Source organism: Alexandromys fortis, unplaced genomic scaffold, assembly GCF_014885135.2.
Source record: "Alexandromys fortis isolate MF-2015 unplaced genomic scaffold, M_Fortis_MF-2015_v1.1 scaffold_5, whole genome shotgun sequence".
Taxonomy (NCBI): Eukaryota; Metazoa; Chordata; class Mammalia; order Rodentia; family Cricetidae; genus Alexandromys; species Alexandromys fortis.
The window spans coordinates 24,500,380-24,523,570 of record NW_026067924.1 but is presented as its reverse complement, the minus strand read 5'-3'; the positions used below and the strand labels follow the sequence as shown (position 1 = coordinate 24,523,570).

The window sequence follows — 23,191 nt, the reverse complement described above, 5'->3', positions numbered from 1 at the left end:
AACTGGAGTTATGGATGATTTTGAGCCACAATGTGGGTTCTTAGAACTGAACCTAGGTCCTCTACAAAACATTTATTGCTCTTATCTGCTGAACTATCTCTCTAGTGCTATTTATTATGTTCTTTAAATATTTTACTTATTCATTTGATTTATTTATGTAGATGGATATATGTTTGAGTGGTAGTCAGAAAACAGCTTGTGGGAGTCAGTTTTCTCCTTTCACTGTTTAGGTCCTGGGGATCAAATTTCATTTCTCAGGCTTGGTGGCAAGGGCTTCCAAATGCTGAGCCATTTCATCACTGAAGAGAACTGTTTGTTTTTATTATTGAAACTGTCAAGCTGTTTTTAACCCATTTTCTTTTAATAGACTTTTAGGGCTATTTTTGTTCTTCAACTGTTTTAAATAACACTATACTGAATTACTAAATACTGAATTACTAATACATACTAGAACCAAACACTGCCTAATATCCATCTATATATCTAGATATTCACATACATGGATATCTCTCCATTTATTTTATTTAGCCATCTAGATACAATTGCATGGATGGATGGGTAAGTGGAAAAACATTATTGATAAAATAAAGAATTCACCTATTAAAACAAGATTAACCAGCAATAGAAGAATAGAAAATTGTCTCATAGAGTGAATGCAAGTTGTATTTATTCAATAACAGTGCCCTGGTGCAGAAAGTATGTTAACTCTTGCCCTTTACTCAATCCTTTATCCCTTCAGTAAGTATTTGTTAAATGCTGAAGAGCTGAGTCCTGGGCAATACACAGTAGGAACTTCTGATTCATGTCTTGGGATCAATGAGACATGCAGAGGGCTCTGACATTATCAACTGGGGATGCCAAAGCCAGCTCTGAAGTAATTAAAGGATGACAACAATGTTTGGATTTATCTGAAATTCAGGTAATTAAGCCTGTGAATACATGCCCTCTAAGAAATATGATTATACCATAACTCCTAAACTGGTATATATGTATGTAGAGTGTGTGTGTGTGTGTGTGTGTGTGTGTGTGTGTGTGTGTGTGTATGTCCTATGTGAATTTTAAAAGCTCTGATGCTCCTATTAAGGAAAATTACACTTTGCAAAGGTAGGGACTGTGAACTTATGCTGACAACTTAGGTTGTTATATGGATAATGACACTAAAGGCCTGGCCTGTAGAAAATTCAGTTGGTGTCTGCCACCTTCTTAAGGGCTTTTTGTTCAGTTGTATTTTGTTTTAACGATGTGTATGTGTATGGGCTTTCCACATGAGTGCAGTGGCTGGGGTTGGACTCCCAGGGAGTGTGGGTCCTCTGAAAGAGCAATATGCACTCTTAATCACTGTGCCCTCTCTCTAGCCTTTCCCTGTGGGCTCTAACAAGAGTCAGAGGCTTCTACAAACTGTAGGGTCACCTTCTCACTACAGATTCCAGCAGCCTTTTAATCCTGTTCCCAGAAAACACTTCCTAGAGGAAGTGTGGCTTCATCTCACACAGAGAGCGACCATCATAGGCAGGGCCTGAACAAAGACACAGGGCAGTGGGGATCCTCCAGGTTACCGCTGTGGATAAGGCCTTTTGCAAGAAAGCTTTATAGAACTCCCACAGTGAGCAGAGAGTGCGAGCAAGAAAGCTCTCACAAATAATTACAGTAAAGCCAGATAAGGTTCAAACTAAGGGCAAGTTACATTTTTTAATAAGCAGTTTTGAGATCTACCCTCATGATAACTAACACTCAAAAGTGAGGCTCTATGCGCATAAAGGGTTGGCTAAGCAAGGAAAGGCTTCAGACTGCAGACAGCACAGATGTCTATAGGAGCCGAGGCCTGTAGATGTGTGTGGTGGGGAGAGCAGAGCTGATGGAGAAGAGGGACATTTGTAAGTTACAGGTAGAAAGAAACCTGAGCCCAAGCTTGGCATCTTCTCGAAGCACAGTAAAAGTCTCTTGCTTCTTGTGTCTCACTAGTTTTTTATGTTAACTCCAGTGAGTCACTGTATGAAAGTATCTGATCACTCTTCCAGATCATCCCCTGAAGGTGTTTTTTTGATTGAGAGGAACATTCAAATAGATTGACTTTGTGCTATGTGAAACTCCGAGAAAACACTGGCAATTCTCAAGCCAAGAGCTGTGTTTCAGAAAAATTCCCTGGACTCTGAGCATTGCTATTGGTTATGTGGACTAGCCCATTACAATTAGCTGTGCCACCCAATCCAGTATGTATCTCTTGGTCTGTGTCCTTTTCTCACTGCTTCTGTGTATGAATATGTCTGTGCCTCTTCTGTCCACCTCTGTGTGTACCTGTCTGTGTGTCTGTCTGTCTCTCTGTCTATCTCTGTCTCTATATTAGTGTATCTGTCTGTCTATCCATCTTCTTCTGTATGTGTGTGTCTGTGTATGTGTGCTTCAATGTGTCTTTGTCTCCTCTCTCTCTCCCCAACCCCCACACCCCAGTGTGTGTGTGTGTGTGTGTGTATGTGTGTGTGTGTGTTTGTATCCCAAGAACCTGGTATGCTTGACAATGTAAATGTGTGTAGGAGCAGTGAGGCTTTATCCTCTCTAATCGTACTTTTAAAGAAGCAGGTAAAATCAGTGAACCAGAAACCATATGCATGCACACTATTTAGCTGTGAGAAACAAAAAGGAAATGTTCAGAAAAGAGTCATGAGCAGAATCATTAGCATTCCCTTCAGGGAAACACACTACACATGGGCGTCCATGGATTCATCAACCCAGACACCAGGAGCACTTAAAAGGAAGATGCGATTATACACAGCAGTCAAAGCGTTAGCACACTCCATGCAAATCGAACATTTCTACACTCAGTGGGCCTAGCTGCCAATTGTTCCAGCGGCAAGGAATGCACTGCAAATTTAAGTAAATTGTTTTGTACAAAATGGGGAAATAACAAGCCGCCATGAATTACAGAACAAAATGTATGAATGTTATGTCATGACTACAAACAAACGCTAGAGTTCCAGAGTGTCAGAACTGGTCATGTTGACACGGACTATATTCCTTAGCCCAACCATCTTGGTCATTGTCTGCCTTCAGGAGGTTCCATTGACCTCCACCTAGGAACTAAGCAGCTGACCCTGTGTTCACTCCTAATGTGATTTTCTCCATGACATTAAACTTCATCAGTCATATGTGGAATGCTCCTGAGCCCAAAGCCTAGCATCTGAAACATCATTTGGGGTGTATATTCTGAGTCTGTGGTAAAGTACCTTCAGTATGAATTATTCCTTGCTTTTTACAAACATGAAACAAAGGAAAGGGACAAACACAGAAGTGCATAAGGGAGTAATTTGATCAGAGCCATTTCTATAAGACACTAAGGACGGATATGGTGGTAGGCAGGGGCTATAGGGGCTGGAGACACGGCTCAGCAGTTAAGAACACTTGCTACTCTTCCAGAGGATCCAAATTCTGTCTCTGGGACCATGTTAGGTATCCCACTACTACCTATAACCTCAGCTCCAAGGGATCTGACACCCCTTCTAGCCTCCACGAGTGTACACACACACACACACACACACACACACACACACACACACACCACAAATAACAATAAAAGTTACAGGATTTAAAGTAACATTTTAAAATAAAATCTGAAAACATAATCCTTTACTTATCCCATCCCAATCAAATTGTTTATTCAGAGGAAAATGGTATATCCCCAATGTCCACCAGTCGAGTCAACAAAAAATAAAGATATTCTAGGGGGTGGGGAGATGGTACTGAGTCAGTGCTTGCTGTGCAAGTATGAGGACTTCAACTGGATACCTAGAACCCTCGTGCAAAGACCCATGCAGCAGTACATGTCTGTAGACCGAGAACTAAAGAGACACAGAAGAGAGAGGATTGCTGGGGCTTGCTAACCAGCCAGATTAGTCGAATTGGTGAGCTCCAGGTTCAGTGAGAGGCCCTGTCTCAGAAAATAAGGTGGCAAGCACTCCAGAAAGGCACTGGTGTCACACTTGCTTATGAGTGCCTGTGTGTATACATTTGCACACATACACACACAAACATATACAGATTACACACACGTTCTACATATACTGTATAGTATGCATGCACACACACACAGAAATGTACACACACATACCACATATACTGTATAGCTGCCTTCATGAGATGGTATAAATTAGCTGACCAACGTCATTCTCAAACCATGCTGCACAGGTAAATGGCCTCCCAGGTTTCCCCCAAAAGAGTATGCTGTTGTTAAGTTTAGCAAACAAAAGAACCTGACTCCACCCACTTTTATCGATCAACGGTCCCAGTTACAGAGCCCATAATCAAAATGAAAACCTGGTTAACTCTTGTGAGTAACTCCTGTAGAAATATTAAATCGGTGCTCATCAAGATAACTGTGATGAAGGGCTAACTTTCTCTTCATGTTTAGTCATCAGTCTGGTACTCTAATGAAGGGTAATAAAACTGTTACATAAAATTAAAACATTTAAATCAAGATATATAATATATGAGCCTATATTTTAAAGTTATTAAATCTATGGACATTTCTCTTTTAAATTGGCATGAATATTTCTAAGCACTTAATTTTCATATCTAAAGTCAGAACAGATCAGTGACAGTTTGAGACCAGCCCAGTCCCTGGTACACACTCCAAGCAGTGCTGTTGGGTTCTAGAATGCTTATAATTCTTACTGATGTACATCAAGAATACATAAAATACGAGGGGACCAACATATTTCACAAATGATTCAGTAGGAATCGTGGAGCCAGAGTGGGACCAGAACTAACTCAGGTTAAGACCACTAGGTCGGTGTGGTCTTCCACAGTTCCTAGCTGTTAAAGTTGTGGACCCAGGGAAAAAGGACAGTGGTTTGGGAGTTAGGCTCACAGGCATAGGAAATTCTCCAGCCTCCGGCTCATATCACAGACCTAATCAGGATGCCAGAGCCGACTAACACAGTACTTGACCCTCTGAGGAAGACTAGGGAAAGAGCCTCTGGTTGTACATACCCACCCCACAGAGGAAGAGAACACCTCTACCCTACTGAGACTTGTCCTCTTAGGAACATTCTAAATGCCCCCCACTAATTGAAGAAACATGAATCTGAAGATAGACAGACAGAGAGATGATAGATAGATAGATGGATAGATAGATGATAGATAGATAGATAGATAGATAGATAGATAGATAGATGATAGATAGATAGATAGATAGATAGATAAAATAAATAAGAAAGATTCAACCAACAAACAACTCCAGAGCCATGTACCAGCAAAGAAACAATGCCAACTCAAAGTCAAATTCCCAACAAATATTGATCCAATCCACCTATACTTCACTGAACTTTCTAACAGCAGAAAGAACTTCCCAGCATAATTAAAGTGAAAATGTCAATATCTGGCTACCTGAACCTAATAAAATATAAAGGCACTCACTTGAGAGTTTCAAGCGACATCTGCAAATTGTAGTTGCGTTCCTGTTCCGGCAGTTTGCCGAACTCCACCAGACATGGATGCTGTCTCTTGTTGTCATCTCTAACCTGAAACAAGATGGGAAATCAGCATAGAGGAGCCTCCAGAGTGAAACACAATTGTGAAGGGGCTAGCTGGGGAGATGGAACCTCTGAAAGCTTCTGAAATCTTCAAATGTCCGCTGCAAAGGCCGGCATAGTCTGCACTCCCGACTCCCTTCTTGTTACATAGTTGAGAAGGATAGCTTAGCTCTCAGTTCCCACATGCTTCTGCCAGGCTGCCTCCTGAGGTCCATGAGCATGCTCATGGGTTCCTTCCAGAATCTGCTCAAATCTTTTTTTCCATGAAGTTTACCCCATCTGCCTTCATAATATAGTAATCTGCCCAGTGGCCCTGCTGTCTATTTCTTTTCATTGTACATAACATTATTCGGTAATGAGATCATTTGGGAGGGATGGGTTTATTTGGTATCTCGGACTGGCCTTGAACTCACTGGGTAGCCCAGGCAGGCCTTAAATTCAGAATCTTCCTGCATTAGTCTCCTGCATGCTGGGATTGTAGGCCTGCAACATCATGCCCAGAAGACTAAGTTTTTACTTAATTTATTGTCTATCTTCTTTCACTCAAAGTTCAAAACAAGGGGGATTCTAGGCCTTTGATAATAGCCAAGCCCCCGACACAGCATTAGAATATGAATGAACTCTGAAAAGATACGGCGATGACTTCAGCTTTTCTCTGCAGTACCCTGTCCATCTAGATTCATCTACTCAGGGATATGAATACGCAACCTGACTGACACACATTAACTCCAAAGTAGTTTTGGTGGATCATCTCAGCCTCCATAATCACTTTCTGAGATCACAAATGAACCCATGACCTTAACAGATTGATTAGCACAATAAAGGTTTCCTTCACAGTGATCTTTGCCAGTGTTTCTTGGTGTCCACTGGGGACTGGGGACTGGGCACAGAATTTTATCAATCTTTCTATAACCCCCCAGATCCAAAATATTCCATAGATGCTCAAGTCCATTCTCTGAGGTGACAATGTCTGTACACAGAACCTATGAAATGCCTCCTCACCTCCATACATGCACATGTTTTAAGTCATCTCTACATGATTTCCAACACCTGAAGAATGGATAGTATTGTGTCAACAGCTGTCACACAATCAAGCTTAGGAATAATGACAAGAAGAAGTCTAACTGTTGTCGGCACTGTTTTCTGAATTTTTTTTTTTACCTCCATTCAACTGAATCCATGAATGTAGAACCCAGTGATAAGAGCCAAGAGGCAAGTGCATTAGTGGTCACACCATATTCAAGATTATAGGAAGGAATTCATAAAGATGTTCTCTATTCTTAATTTAGCAATTAAATTTTTGTAATCTTTGTAAAGTCCTAAATTACACAGGCATTCCTGCCCTGGTAGCACCTTGACGACAGCCATTCAGTTGTGAAGGAATAAATTACTCCATGGGAATAATTACCAAGTTCTATATATGCCACTGAAAAAGTACGCAAACATGAGCAAATTTTTCTCTAGAGACAAATTGAAAATCACGACTTTATTCCTTTTTTTCTGGATCATTAGAAATGAATATGAAATACAAATGAAGAGAGTTACAAAATTGAACTGAAGACTCCAGTTTTTAAGTCCTAAATTCTGAATATGAAAGTAAGAATGAATGAGCCTGGACATAGTCCCCCGTTTATGTAATCTCCATCTAATTCTCCACCCTATTCCAGAGAAGAGCCGGAACTGCCATGTCTCCAAGGTGAACAGAAAGAATCGGAACCCTGCCTCATCCCTTCCCTCTCTTACTGTATCCTACACCTGACTTTGGAAACACCCCTGCAATGTCTCACCAAGCCCACTTCTAGGCACCAGGGTATCAGAAAGACATCTCTCCTCCAACACCTGGTTTACTCTTTCTGTTCCTGCCACATTAGTCCCATGCTTTACATACCGCCAAAGTTCTCTGAGCCCGAGCAGAGACAAAAAAAAAAAAAAAAAAAAAAAAAAAAAAAAAAAAAAAAAAAAAAAAAAAAAAAAANAAAAAAAAAAAAAAAAAAAAAAAAAAAAAAAAAAAAAAAAAAAAAAAAAAAAAAAAAAAAGCATGTCACCTTTCACCACATCAGCCCCCAATAGAATAAAATCACACTGGAACACTGGAACCAAACAAACTCTTTGTCAAATGCCTTCTGTCCACATCTTCTTCCTCTGATCCTCTGTACCATGGCGACTTGGGTTCCTACCTTATAACCACACTGTGCCACTGACAGATCACTAGAAATGCCCCATTTCTTCTTCTATGTCCTTTGACACATGCTGTGTTTCTACCTATACTACAGTCCTGGTCTCTGCTTGCCAAATTATCCTTTATGCCTCTAAAGTCTGTGTTCATCTGGAAGCTTTCCTTGGTTTCTACAAACAGATGTATACATTTCTTTTTACTCTGAGGTTGTTTGTCTGTCTATCACTCAAGTGAACACAAAGTCCCTAAAAGTCAAACACGGAGTCAGACCTAGCAGTTCATGTCTGTCATCTCAGCTACTCACGAAGCTAAGGCAGGGAGATTTCAAGTTCAAGTTCTGCATGGGCTATAGAATGAACTCAAGACCAGCTTGGTCAATTTATTGAGACCTAATTTCAAAGTAGAAAGCAAAAGAGGACTGGGGAGGGAGGGATGCATCTTAGCAGGGGGACACTCTGTACCTTTAGCTCCCTTTAGTACCTGGGAACTCCGAGGGCTTTGCATGTAGCAGGAAGAGCCTTTGTGATAGTAAATGGAATAAGATTTAACCAAAGTGTAATGGGAATTATTTCACTCTGTTGTTAAACAAACAAACAACAAAACAAAACAAAACAAAACAAAAAACCCACATAACTAAGACTTGCTGGAAAACTTGCTGAAAAATCTCTGAGGCCACCTTATGACCTTGTAACAAGCCCTCTTGTGTAAGTGCAGGCAGGCCCAGTAAAGGCTGCTACTGCATGGGAGTTTGTTCTGTCTTTTGCACAAACTCTTTTAATCTTTCAAGCCTATAACCATCCTTGTCTCACGCTGAAACGTTTGGTGAATTTTGTCCATGATTCCTCTGACACCTGATACAATGATAACCTCTCTCCCTGGTGACTTTAGCCAAAGGTTCAATTTCTTATTCAGCACTTCTCTACTTCCTTGGTTTTTAAGTATCAATGAAGCCAAGCAAGCTGAGTGACTCACATCTATAAGCCCAGCAGAGGCAGGAAGATGGTCACGGGCACAGTACCAGCGTAAGCCACAGAGCGAATTCCAAGCATCTCACAAAAAGTAAAAGCAAGCAAAGAACAAAAAAGCCAGAGAATGACATCCAGAAGAAGGCATTCAGCATTTGCCAGTTTGAGCAAGGGCGGAGCATCATTTAGTGGAGGAGTGAATCTTTATTGGCTGCTGATTTCCAGAAATTATATATTGAAAGAGCATCTAAGGAGTCTCATGCTCTACCGACTGAGCTAGCCCAGCATGTTGCAGAGCTGTCCAAGAGTCTCCCCAAATATATAGTCTATAGCTGTTGTCCTGGGTTAACCCCCAGAAGTATAAAACAAGTCTATTGCTGAAGATACCATGATTTCAGAAACAGGGTCCAGAGACTCTTGACCTAGAATGGACCTGAATGACTCCTCCCTGAGGACTAGCTTTTATGGTACCAGAAGGCACCATGAAAATTCCCAAAGTAGGGAGACCACCAACAATCCTACTTGGCTATGACACCTATAAACCAAATCAACAACCAGCATGGTAAGATAATCCTATGGGTACAGTAGTTACACAATACACTGGCAGTAACCAGCAACTTAAGATCTGTGCTAAAGAGTGAAAACACACCTGGTACTAGACACCTTGTTAATTACCCAGTTAGCAAAGTCATGGATACTGGAGAACCTACAACTACTACTTTATTAAACCAGCATAATCCCTAACATCACTCTAAAGATTTGTCCTTATACCCACAAATAAGTGTAGTCTTCACCCTTCATCAAGGGTACCTTTCTTTGCAACAGATAGAGACCACTACAGAAAACTACAATCAAGGGAGAACAGTCCTAATGAACACATCTGTAAAACACTTGGCACCTAAGGCACGGGGAACATTACAGAATAAGGGGCAGAAAGATTATAAAAGCCAGATCAGGGAGTTTGATGCAAGATTATATACCTCCTAGTAATGTCAGAAGCTACACCCAAAAAGTCTAACATGATTGCTCGAACACGAGATGAACAAGGAAAACACCAATAGACATGCCAAAGTGTATGCAGGAAAGTCTATGAGGGCTCAGCCCTACATAAAGAACTACAGGCAGCTCAGGAATACTGAGGTCATGAGAAATAATCTCCAGGGAAGAGAACACCAATCATGTACCAATACCAAATGGTTAGTTAGTCTTGAAAACATACATACAAGTAACATTATATAGACTGCACAGTTTATATTTAGGAATATATATGTACATATGTATGTGTGTAATAAATATGTGTAGATAAACACATATATTACACACATACATACACATGTAACAAAATTTAATGGGGAAAAGCCCACAAATTTGAAAGAGAGCTCGGAGAGATACATGGGAGTTTTTGGAGAAACACTCTTCAAATCATGGAGCCAACTGTGAACATCTACCCATGGGTCTCTGCTACTATCTGTCTGGGATAAAAGGAGAATATCAGAGAAAAACCAAATTAACTTATTTATTTTCATTCCAATTTCAACTTTTGCTTTTGCCGTTTTCTAATTTATAAATAAAGGCTCATTATCTAGATTTAACTTGATTTTAAAGTACAACTTTCAGTTCAAACACTAGTAACTTTCATGTCAGGAAGTCTACCACTTCCTTTGGTTTTTAAAAAGATGTACAGAACTAAGATGCCTCAAAAAAATCAATTCTATTGATTCATGTCATATCACAGCAGGTTGAACGAGAAAATGCTATCTTTCCAAATGATTTAAGAACAGAATATGAGAATAAATTTCAAAATCATATACCGGACCATACTGCCAGCCAAGCTCAATTTTATTCATAACCCAGAGCTCATGGATATTCTCTGCCAGCTTTTCTCTTATCCTTTCCAGGTGAGGAGGCAACACAATCTGGAAAAAAGGGAGAGAAAAGGTTAATCAGGAACAAATACTGGAGATGCCGAAAGGTGCTGCACCAAATAGCCTTGCATCTAGTATCTCCTAGGCCATTAAAATACAATAAAATAATTGGGTTCTGAATCAGATATTTCATGGTGTTTGCTAGATAATTGCTGGTGTGTGTGTGTGTGTATGTGTGTGTACATTTAGCACTGCAAGTAAATGAATGGACAAAGGGAACAAAGTATAATAAGGTAGAAAAGACCAATTATTAGATACTGATTTATTGATTTATTTAGTGGTTTACCTGAAGCACTGCTAACACTGCCCATTTGATAAGCATGGCTTTACTTGCTACTGGAAAAGAATGACCTTGAAAAAGAGCTGAATCCATGGGTCATTGCCCTTAGCAACCTGCTGACACACACATGCTTCTGTAAAATCTTGCACCTTGTGATTTTAGAGTACAAAACGAAAATACAAACTAGACCCAGCCTTGAAGTCTTCCAGGAGCTATCCTCGCTTCAGTCCCCTGGTGATATCACCCCTCTTCCACTCTCATTGGTGTTGGGGTGCTTATTCCAGAAAGATTCCCAAGAGCACTGGTGGAGACAACTGAGAGGTGCTAAGTGGACATGGACCAATACCAAGTGCACATCAGTCAGAAAGAAGAATCACCCAGCACTTGAGGCCATCCAGTCAGTGCCCACAGGCTTAGTGCAGGGCAAGTCAGGAGGCTGCAGATAGTTCATAATCCCGGGCATCTGACAAAGTGATTGGTTTACCATGAGAGCTCTGATGAACCCTTTCAGTGTTGCCTCAACTTGCGCTTCCAGGAACAGGGCAGGTTGTACTTTACACTTCCCTATTGGAGGAAGTGTTTCGGGACCTCTTGAAAAAGCCCACAAGGTGGTTTACCAAAGGAAGATATGATGGCTAAATGACTAATAAAAGCCGAAGGTTCTGGAACCTGTTATTAAGTCAACTCTGGACTTAGAAATGGCTTCCATGCTCCAAACTAATAAACAAGCTGAATGATCTAATCAACATCACTGGAGTTATCAGATCCTTCAAATAGAGTGTCATTTAATTCACTCCCAACCTCAGGATCCTGTTATATCTATGAGACAAAAATCCTTTATATTATGATACAGTGGAGCATTATGAAGGCAGCATAGCAGTGGTTGAGATAATTCGTTATGAAAAGCCAACACAGAATAGATGTTTGGAGAACACAAAGGAAAGTATTATTTTACGGGATCCATTAGTTGAATGGCTGAAAAGTGCACTGCTGCGGGCTGCAATCCAAGCTTGAGAGCCACCGTATTTTGATAGTCATCAGTGTCTCTTTCTGTACCTGGCTGGTGTCCACAGGAACGGGTGTGAAGGCAGCTTGGGTCAGGGACACTGTGGGCCCCAGCAAATCTCGTGTGTATGTCCTTTCTTGCTTATATTCTCGGCTGTGTTCTACTTTCAATTTCTCTTTCGGCAGAACAGCTTCATAGCAAGCTGCATAGCCAGGTGGAGGGAGGAACTTGAATTCTCCATGTCTCCCCCCAAGCAAAAAGCGAACCCTATAAAGGAAACAAGTATGAGTCAATCATATCTTTGATATACATGAGAGTTTTCTAATTGAAAAACATTAGGTAAATTTATTAATACAAAACTAACTTTGTCATGGCCACATTTCTCTTCCCTGCTAAGTATCTTTAGTGGTTTAAATGAGAAATATCCCTCATAGCTTCATGCATCTGAACATATAGTCCCCAGCAGGTGGTGCTGTTTGGGGAGGTTATGGAGGAAATGCATCGCTGGAGATGGGCTTTCAGGGTTTACAGGTTCATCCTAATGGCTGCTCTGGCTCTGTTTCATGTATGGATGAAAATGTGACCATCCTGACTTCTGCTCCAGCTGCCATGCCATGTCTTCCTTACCATTATGAACTCTAACCCTTTTGAACTACAAGCCAAAATAAACTCTTCATTGCTTTTGATCATGAAATTTTCCCAGCAACAGAAAAGTAGCCAATACAATATCTAGTCTAATCACCTAGGAATCTAAGAGCCTCTCCCCCAAGAGGCTAAACACAATAGCACCATAATGGCCAAAGAAAATTCAGCTCAAATATATTCACAGGTCAGTGATGACCTAGCATGTGATGAACTAGAAATAACAGCCTTGTACTGAAAGGTACATTATCACATGTCCATGAATGAAGAATGTATTTCTAGCAACTCAATGTCTCAAGGCACCCAAGGACGAATCAGGCACAGTAAATATGGGACCTAACTACCTGTGTGCTTAAAATGGCAGGATCTGGATGAGTTACCAGGGAAAAAGTATCAGTCACTGTCCTGAATCTAATTTCCTAAAGACATTTCCATAAAGAAGCCCTATGTGTCACCTCTGCTTGCCGAAGAAAGCAGGGAGCCATAATCACAATACTTTGTCAATTTCAGCAAAAGCAAAGAACTCAATAAGATTTTGTGCACATTACGTTCAATTAAGTACGTGAGCTTTCTGGAAGGAACTTTGAAACAGTTGCATGACGGTAATGATAAAGGTGTTCAGTTTACAAAAAAAAATCAACTAATATCTTTTAACTCGTTATAATTCATTTTCATGCCATCTCTTCCGGATTAGACACATCTGGAAATGGTTACCTTGAAGGGAAGTCCCAAGGTTAGTGAAGCAGGGGAGAGTCCTCTGTGGAAGTACGAGCAGTGAGAATAGAAACAAGCCAAGCAACAGAGAGATACTAACTTTATTCCTGCAGAGAAACTAACAACCGGAAAGAACAGGCCATCGATATTGAAGTTCTCAAACATTCCTTGAACAGGCTGTCCATTAATGCGGAATGAGATGCTCGGGGCACTTAGATCTAAACAACAACTGATGACATCGTCGGTTCTCAACAAGTGCTGATTGGGTGAGCTCACAGTTCGAGCTATACAACCTGTAGGGGGAAACAGTAAGCAAGGTGAGATTTAACACACAGAATCATGCTCCAAGCTACTGCAAGAGTGAGGACCAAAACACAAGGGAAGAACACACTGCGGAGGTTAATGTCTATAGCCCACTGGGCAGGACTCGGGGCCAGCAAAGTGATCAACACCTGGGATTGTCTAGACTAGGTTGAGGTGGGAAGCCCCACCCTGAAAATGGGCAGCATTATGCCCTGGGCAGCAATCTCAAACTCCACAAAGGGTAGAAAGAGAGCCGACACCAGCAATGGTACTCTCGGCTTCCTGGCAGTATAACCAGCTGCTTTCTGATCCTTCCATCATGCTTTCTCCCACCATGATGGACTGTATCTCCTGGAATTTGAGCCAAAATGAGTACTTCCTTAATGAAACTGCTTTTGATGGGTATCTTGTCACATTCACAAGATGTGACTAATATGTGGACTGTGGGTCTCCAAAATAAGTATCACGTGCTAAACTCTTGCTCAAAAAGAAAGCAAGAGCTAGAGAGCTTGACTGGAAAGGGGACCTTGTCATGTCTAGAAAGTTCTGCATGTACATGTATACTGTTTGATGCAGAAATGATCTCAGTGAAAATATAATGACGTCAGAGGACATCTAGGAAAGTATCTAACTGTCAAAAGCCCCTGCCACCTACCACTTGACTCATACAGCCCTTGGCAAATGACTTACCCTCTGAACCTTGACTTCTTTCTGTTTTTGTGCATGTGTTATTGATTTGGGTTTTGTTTTGTTTTGTTTGAGAATGGGTTTCTCTGTGTAGCCCTGGCTGTCCTGGAATTTGGTCTGTATATCAGGTTGGCCTCGAACTCAGAGATTTACCTGCCTCTGCCTCCAAAATGCTGGGATTAAAGTCATGTGCCACCGTGCCTAACATTGATTTCTTATAAGCAGAACACTTAATAGCACCACCTTCTAGAATAAGTATGGGGACAAAAGTAATAAATGATTCAAAAGCAGCAGTTTCAGGCACAGTGGATGGTCAGTGCCCTTTATTTTTCATATCCTCTCAATTTCATAAATACAAACTAAAGTCAGGATAGTGGAAGCAGGAACTTTCTCTGTTTTTGCAGCGTATTGCTTATTATGAGAAAATTAAAGGCTTATTTGCTTTTGTTTTATAATGAAATTTACTTTTACACATGGTCTTGGTTGGTGTCTTAAGTACAGCAGAATGCAATCAGAGACATGAAGTTATTTGGTGAATGTCATACTTTTCTCTGGACAACCAATATCAACCCACTCTTGATATCACAAGTCCTCAGCTAACTGGTCCCAAGAGGCATCCACTACACACAGCATGCTAGAAAAAAAGGGAGGTATGGGTCAACTCAAAACATAGGCTGACAGACACAAACATTCACAATTAGAGGAAGGACTTCATGACTCACACTTTGCTATAAATTTTTATAACACTTTTCACTTTCATTTCATCCAAATAAACACATTTATTATGTGTTTGTTTATGGGTGTTATGATGATTTGAATAAGAATGGCCCCTATAGGCTCATATATTTGAGTGCTTAGTCAACAGACAATAGTACTATTTAAAAAGAATTAGGGGGTGTGCGGCCTCATTGGAAGAAGTGTGTCACTGTGGGTAAGCTTTGAGGTTTCAAAAAATACCACTCCTGGGCATATACCCAAAGGATGCACAATCAAAGCACAAAGACATTTGCTTAACGATGTTCAAATCAGCATTATTTGTAATAGCCAGAACCTGAAAACTACCTAGATACCCCTCAACCAAAGAATGGATAAAGAAAATGTGATACATTTACATAATGGAATATTACTAAGTGGCAAAAAAAATATCTTGAAATTTGCAGGCAAATGGATGGAACTAGAAAAAAATCACCATGAGTGAGATAACCCAGATCCAGAAAGAAAAACACAGTATTCACTCTTAAGTGGATATTTGGCACAAAGCAAAGAATAACCAGGCTACAATACACAACTCCAGAGAAGCTAAGTAAGAAGGTGAAATAGATGACCCCAGCTAAGACTCCTAGCAATAGTGGAGAGGGTGGGTGTCTGAACTGGCCTTCCACTATAGTCAGATTAGTGACTACCCTAACTGTCATCATAGAACCTACATGAAATAACTGATGGAAGCAGATGCAGTGATCCACAGCCAAGCACTGGGATGAGCTCTAGAACTTAGTTGAGGAGAGGGAGGAGGGATCATATGAGCAAGGTGGGGCAGGTCAAGACCATGATTAGGAAAATCACATAGACAGTTTACCCAAGCTAGTGGGAGCTCACGAACTTTGGACTGACAACCGGGGATCCTGCATGGGACTGAACTAAGCCCTCTGAAAGCAGATGACAGTTATGTGGATTGATCTGTTTGGGGGGGAGGGGACCCTGGCAGTGGTACCAGACATATCCTGGGTGCATAAACTGGTTTTTTTTTTGGAGTCCATTCCCTATGGTGGAATATGTTGACTCCCCCAAAGCAGGCTTTAGCCCCTCTTAGGAATGGATGGGGGTATAATGGGAGGAGGAAGAGGGTGGAAGAATAGGATGGAGGGGGAACTGGGGCCAGTATGTCTAATTAAAAATATTTTAAATAAAAAAACCACTCCAACGGTAGATCAGATAGCAGCTTTTAACTACTTCCCCAGCATCATGTCTGCCATACCTGGTGGCATGCTTCCCACCAGGAAGATAATAAACTAAACCTCTGAAACTGTAAGCAAGCCCCTAGTTAAATGCTTTATTTTGTAAGAGCCACCTTGGTCTTGTTGTCTCTTCACAGCAACAGAACCCTGACTAAGATAGGTGTGTATGCACACACGTGCTCAGGCACACATGTGTGCCATGACGTTCCTGTGGAGGTTAGAGGACAAACTGCCCATTCTATCATGTGTGTCCTGAGGATCAAACTCTGCTCTTCAGGATAGCAGCAAGTGCCTATACCAACTGAGACTTCTCTCCATCCCCCGTGCTTTGCATAAACACACACACACACACACACACACACACACACACACTCATCTAGCACACCAAGAGTTCTAAGCAAGAACACATTTAAAACACCAGTGGTATCCTGGTCTACAGAGCAAGTTCCAGGACAAGCTCCAAAACTACACAGAAAACCCTGTCTCAAAAAAACAGAAAAACAAAACAACCACCACCACCAGTGAAAGTCTCTTCCTTCTAGAATGTAGATACTGTTTTGATCCTATCAATTTACAGCTCTTTCAGCATCAGAATCATTATTAGGTACATCTTCTAGAACTCCCTGAATATTGTAAGAAGCGGCTTTCAAAACAAGAAGAAACAAAAACACAAAAGCAAAGCAGCTCCTGGGAAAAATGTTGATTTCCTTGCTAATGTCAAGACCCACAGTTAATAAGAGTGTTCCTATTTTAGGATATATTTAGGATAATGATACTAAAATTACACAATGATACTAAAATTACTGCAATCCAATAGATTGTTCAGCTTTATTGACATTGCTGTGATGAAGCTAATGAACACCTAAGGGTTTCCCATGTCCTCTTCTCTGGAAAGTCTGAAGCACATGGCTAAGACAGAGTGAATTAAAAACTCGAGCCATGGCCTGAATGGCACATAGGGTGTAGAACCTTCATGATTACATGCCCAGGTCTCGCCTTGAATGGCCATTCCACCGGCCCATCCTTGTCTTCTCCTTTAGTTGACAGGGAGGAGCAGCAGGTAGATTCACAGCTTTGGCTTGTAAATCCACACTGATCTTTCCTCTACAATTATCCTCCATTCAGAGAGTTTAGAGAATTTTCAGTTCTCTCAAAGTTTCCAGAGCTCATCTGGGATGCCTCAGTAACAATGGTGTGCACGGTCAAATGTGAGAGAACAAATGAAGACGTCACTCAGAACTTGACTTGGAGCCAAATCCTTGTGTTAAGGAATACTGGGCTCTAATTACACAATGTTCAGTGGGGGAAACATGTGTTCTCTCCGAGAAGCTGCCAGTTTGATGCTTTCACTCCTATAATAACCACCAAAAAGAAGAAAAATAGGCGAGTAACCCCAAGGGAAGCTGCCTTGGTATGAATGTGATAGAGAACGTAGGCAAATTCTACCTACTTTACAATGGTCTTTGCTGACTGAATCCCAGGTTAGAAAATTGTGCCATAGGCCCCTAAAAAGAACAAAAACAGTCCATACTATGACTTGTAGTTTCTTGGCACTTTAAAAGATGGCCAAGGGGCCAGGGAAATGGCTTTATGTTGACAAAGGTTTGTGGCATATTCATGAGGACACAAATTCACATCCCTAGAACCCATATAAAAGATAGACACACAGTCTGTCATACAATACATGCATGTCTGTCATCCCAGCTCCCCTGTGTTGAAATGGGAGAATCTTTGGACTCTGTGGATTGTACACGGTGGTAATGAGATTCTGTCTCAAATTGGGCAGAAGGCACAGGTGGTCCTCTGACCTCTATACACACACACACAGACACACACACACACGTACACATGCAAGCACATAAATATACCTCACATAAAGAAAAAGATTTCAAAGTTGAAAAGTAAGTTCTCTTGACAGCAGAGTTTCAGGGTAATTTTCTCCAGGAATTCTGTGACCTGCCATCTTTCCTATAGCACATCCATACACACTTAAGTTCTGCCCTTATTTCTCTCTTTAGCACGTTCTCATAAAAGCCCAAAGCACAGGCTTTTGTTGCAGCAGCATGAAGCTCTTCTAATATGTCAACAGGAAAAGTTGCAAGGCAGCATGAGATCTGAAGTAGCAAGGTGCCCAGTACAGCAATCCCAGGCTTTGTATCTGAGGAACACTTCCCCCAAGCACTGCCTACAAGGAAGACACTTTAACAGGGCTTGTTGATCCAGTAGAGGGTTCATTTCCCATGAAGCAATTCTCAGAAGCAAGGGTAAAACAGAATTTAGCCCAGTATTCAGCTAAGTGCTCTTTTCCTGTCCTTGGGACCACAGAAAATTACCGTGGGGACACAGAAGGCATTATGGCTCTGATCTGATTGGCTCATGCTCTTGAAGAGAAGCAATATAAACTCTTCTGAGGTGCCTAACCACAAACTCCAAGTACTAGATGAGCTATTCAAAACATAGCTCCCTCGTGACATCTGAACTCCTGGCACCAGATAAAAGAGGTCCAATAACTATTATTATGTAGATGTAACTCTACAAAGTGCTTTGAGTTCATTAATCTCATTACCATCAACTCGTGGACTTAATTCACTTAGATCTTTAAGCCTTTTTTTTTTCAGAATTTATTAGGCCTCTACACTATTAAATGAGCATCACTCACAACCAAGAGACAAAATCCAGCTTTTATAACTTTTATAACTAGGTAACTTTCTGTGTCTTTCACACACTAAGTGTCGGATATGTCAAGGTCACCAAGAACTGTCATATAACTGAAGCTTCATGAACTGCACATGCGTGCAACATTCAGGTGAACCCTAGCACCTGAAAACAATAATACTATGCAAAAATATACTATGCAAGAACTAAACTTTGAAGTAAACCAAATTATACCCATTTGTGATCTGGAGAAAGAAATACAAATTGTTAACATATAGCATTTGCAAGAAGCATTCAAGTCACTATCGAGAATTGGCAGCTGGTATCTTGATTATACATGTAGCTTTATGTTTTCCACACCTGTTAAGCCATGCCATGATTGGACCGGTCCCTTGGAGCTTCCATTTGACTGGCTTTTACACTATCTCACTGAGATCTAAGCTAGTCGTATTGTATGGTTTTTATGATGAATATTAAACCTTTGCACATACCAATTAAAGTGATTCGGAAACACCTGAGATTCTTGCAGTTTGTTCATGTACTAGAATGTCCTTTTAAACCACACATTCACCAGCTTTACAACCTTTTGGAAATGTACTCTAATGCAATTAGCTTCTTTTTCTGTAGTGAAACTCTGCTTCCCGTTAAACTCTTGTACTCATCACTTCAGCGTTGAAGTTCTGATCATCCAAAGTTCTCAGCGTTCACAAGAGCACAACAGGTCACCAGAGCTCCATCTGGGAAAGGGACGGTGCCTACCTGACCAGAGGTGAAGGCCATCGAACCCGTAGGAGAAGAGGTCATCACCAACGCCATTACCACCCCACTCTTCACCCCCGCCGGGGTACGGGGAGTACCCTTCAGTGGAAGCCCAGCCCACTCGCAGGTGAGTAGCTTCTGCTGTCACGAAGGGCTCAGTGTGGTCCACCATGAGCTCGTAGTACCACTTCTTATACTGCGCAGACCCTTCGCTGACGCCCAGGAAGATATTAGGCCTCATGCTTTTAAATGGAAAAAGACAGAGGAAACTTCTATTGGTTCCATTACTCATGATTCTCAATATTATTCCTGATTCTCTACAATGTACATGTGGGATAGCCACTGCTGTCAGTTTGATGGGCTCTGGACTCATAGGAGACCAACCTCTGGACACATCTGTGACCATGTTTCTAGATTCGGCTCACTGAGGTCGGCAGTACCATCCCACGTGCTAGGGTTCTGGACTAAGTAAAGAGAGAAAGCAAGCTAGCTACCAACATTCATGCCCTGCTTCCTGTATGCCCATGCAAAGTGCCCTTCCCTCTTGTGCACCTATCACCATGCCTTGCCCCACCTGTACCTGCAACTGTAAGCCAGAATAAACCATCCCTCCCCACACTGCTTTTGCCAGGTGGTTTCTCATGCCAAGTAACTGACCCAACCTCCTAAACCTACATTTTAAAAAATGTAACAGAATTATAATACCACTACTGAGGTGATACCCAGAAGTCAGCAGCCCCAGTTCACTGAGGTGGTACCCAGGCAGACAGCACCTCCAGTTCACTGTGTTGATACCCAGGCAGACAGTACCCCCAGTTCACTGTGAGCATGAAGCACCTGATGTTCGGTTTACTCAGTCAAGTCCGCCCATGGTCTAATTGGACTTTGTCCTTAACTAATATTTTGAAAATTTCGTAACACTAATCAAATGTAGATCACAAAATGAAATACTTGATACAACAGGACCACATAATAAATGGAGTTGTTATTAACCCAAGACATGTAAACCTTCCTAATATAAGTGCCATGAAACATGGGTTATGATATGGCTTAAGGTAACGCATCACTAGTCAGGGTTATTGCTGCCTGTTGACTCCTTCCTTGCTTTGAAAAGATGACTTTTTTTTTGACAAGTTTCATTTAAATCTATTTTAAGAGCGGGCTTATATTCTCTGGTGATCCCAAGGAGAAGTGGAGGTAGCAGTGAGTATCACTCATTAACAATAGGACTGACACACACAAAGCCTCGCCACTCCTGTTTAAACAACACAACACAACACAGGGAGCCTAGAAAGGCAGTTCAGTGGTTAAGAGTACTGGTTGCTCTTGCAGAAGACCCCGGTTCAGTTCCTAAAACTCACAAGGTGGCTCACAACTGCCTTTAACTCCAGCCCCAGGAGAGCTGATGCCCTCCTCTGGCCTCCAGGCATGTATGTGGTACACAAACATACCATGCATTCAAACTCATAAAGTAAAAATGAGAAAATCTTTTAAAAGCTGCAGATCTCATACCACTTCTGTTTTTAGAACAATAAAGTGTCAGAATCTTATGCAAAGCCCTAGTTACTCTATCACACAGCATTTTGTTGATGGGTTTTTCTGGTTTATTGGATTCTCTTTTAATCTAGAGAGAATGGCATAGTGCTCACTAGCTCCGCTTCTGCAAACAGACCCAAGGATCACCCAACTCTGTCATAATCTATAAAAGTTAGACAAGAGCAGTACCAAAGAAAGCTCACAAAACACAGACAGCCCAGGCCATCAGCAAGGCACAGCCCTGGGTAGCTTGTAGGTGACAATCACGACTGTTAGATTCCCTAAAAGGCTGATCCGATGGAAAACACCATTTCAGTAGTTATTTAGTTTGAAATGTTTTAGACTTGGGGCACTATTTTTTAAAGCACTGATAGTAAATACAATCGCAGAATGTTGAAGAACAGTGTGGCCTCTTAGAATACCTACAGCTGTATCCTTGTATATCAGTGCAGCTACTGCCTGCTTCTGAGGATGCTTGTGGCTATCTGTCTACACGTGAAAGTGAACAGAAACTCTTACACGTGTGTTTGCACTAAGCCCATACTTTGTTCCTCCATTGCTATTTTATTAACCTTTGTACTTCGTAGAAAACAATGTTTGTTCAATGGGGGGAACAGACACAAATGCTCAGTAATACAAACAGGCCTCCTGATGGCTTCCCTGGAGAGAGAGCTCCTTGCTGTGGTGTGAAGTGAGAGACGATGCCCATGGGAACTTACCTGCTGACATGATTCACAAGACGGGTCTGCAGTAAGAGATCTCGTCCTGGCAGCAGATTGTCACAGATGAGATGCTGGTTGGAACGGACAGCAACCCCATGGCAAACACAAAGAGAGCACAACACGTCCAGGACCTGGGGAGAGACAGCACGTCCAACTGACCCTTACTTCATCAACAGATCTTTCCATGAGGTCAACACAACCCCCACTGTGACTGATACTGTCATATTTCTTCTTCTTCTTCTTCTTCCTCTTCCTCTTCTTCTTCTTCTTCTTCTTCCCTCCCTCTCATGTATGATGTATATGCATGTATATGTGTGCTGTAAATGCATGTTCAAATATGTGTGGACATGTATGTGTATACGTACATGTAAAAATAGGTTGATGTTGGGCATCTTCCTGAATCATTCTCTCCACCTTATCTATTGAGGCAGGGTTTCTCACTTGAACTGAGAGCTTGCCAATCTGACTACTCTAGATCCAGTTTGCCCAATGGGATTCCCTATTTGTGCTTCCCAAGCACTGGGATTACAGGAAGCCGTCACAGTGTCCCAGCATCCACATGGATGAGGGGAATATAAACTCTGGGTGTCCTGCTTTCACAACACTTGATTCATGTCCCGCCCACAGCCTCAGCTTGGTCCTTGCAACATGGCAGTGTAGGTCCCAGTGACTCTCCAGCTTTCTTTCACATACAAAACAAAAACTGTTTGTACTCTCACAGTTACAAGGACTATATATGAAACAATTGCACTCCATGGTAACTAAGGATAAAAAACACTCATGAAAATGTCAACACCTTGAAATTATCTTAGATTGGTATATATCTTAACTATTAATTCATCTATAACAGATACATAAAGACAAAAGCCAGACTGAAGTATAAGCAATCAAGTATGCTTAGATGTATGTACATGCTCTGAATTTTAAACCACTATATAACATGTTAGATATTTTTGGCCTCTTAGTACTTCACTCCTTTTTGGCTTGTTTGACATTTATCCTGTTTTTATCACTGTTTATACTTTCAGTATGCAATTATATGCACATGGTTCAAAATTCCTATCATCTCATTATGGTAAAAAACACATAAAGCCCTTTCTTCTAGCCTTTGGCAATATATAGCCCGCTCTCCGCTATGTAATGATTCCAGAATTCACTCACAGAAATCAAAAGCTCACTTACCTTGTGGTTTCTTCCATGCTTGTCTAAAAGTGAGATGATGGATTTGATATGTCCTTCTTTGATGATATTCAGAGCTTCTGGGCTTTCCACTAACACACAGTGGAGGACCTCCAGAATGCCTACAGACAAGAAAAAGAGGGAAGAAGGTTGAAATTCTAG

At 41.3% G+C, this 23,191-nt stretch overlaps 1 protein-coding gene across 1 annotated transcript in view; it reads right to left on the bottom strand.

The window, feature by feature from the left end:
• Ryr2 (ryanodine receptor 2) overlaps positions 1–23,191 on the bottom strand; it is a 551,701-nt gene that overhangs the window by 219,142 nt on the left and 309,368 nt on the right. Inside the window, exons 18-24 of the mRNA XM_050142326.1 lie at positions 23,033–23,151; positions 21,848–21,981; positions 19,593–19,834; positions 13,334–13,526; positions 11,928–12,144; positions 10,478–10,582; positions 5,410–5,513 (exon numbers count right to left, since the gene is read on the bottom strand). Of these exons, the coding sequence (XP_049998283.1) occupies positions 5,410–5,513; positions 10,478–10,582; positions 11,928–12,144; positions 13,334–13,526; positions 19,593–19,834; positions 21,848–21,981; positions 23,033–23,151 (1,114 nt within the window). The remainder of the gene's footprint in view (positions 1–5,409; positions 5,514–10,477; positions 10,583–11,927; positions 12,145–13,333; positions 13,527–19,592; positions 19,835–21,847; positions 21,982–23,032; positions 23,152–23,191) is intronic.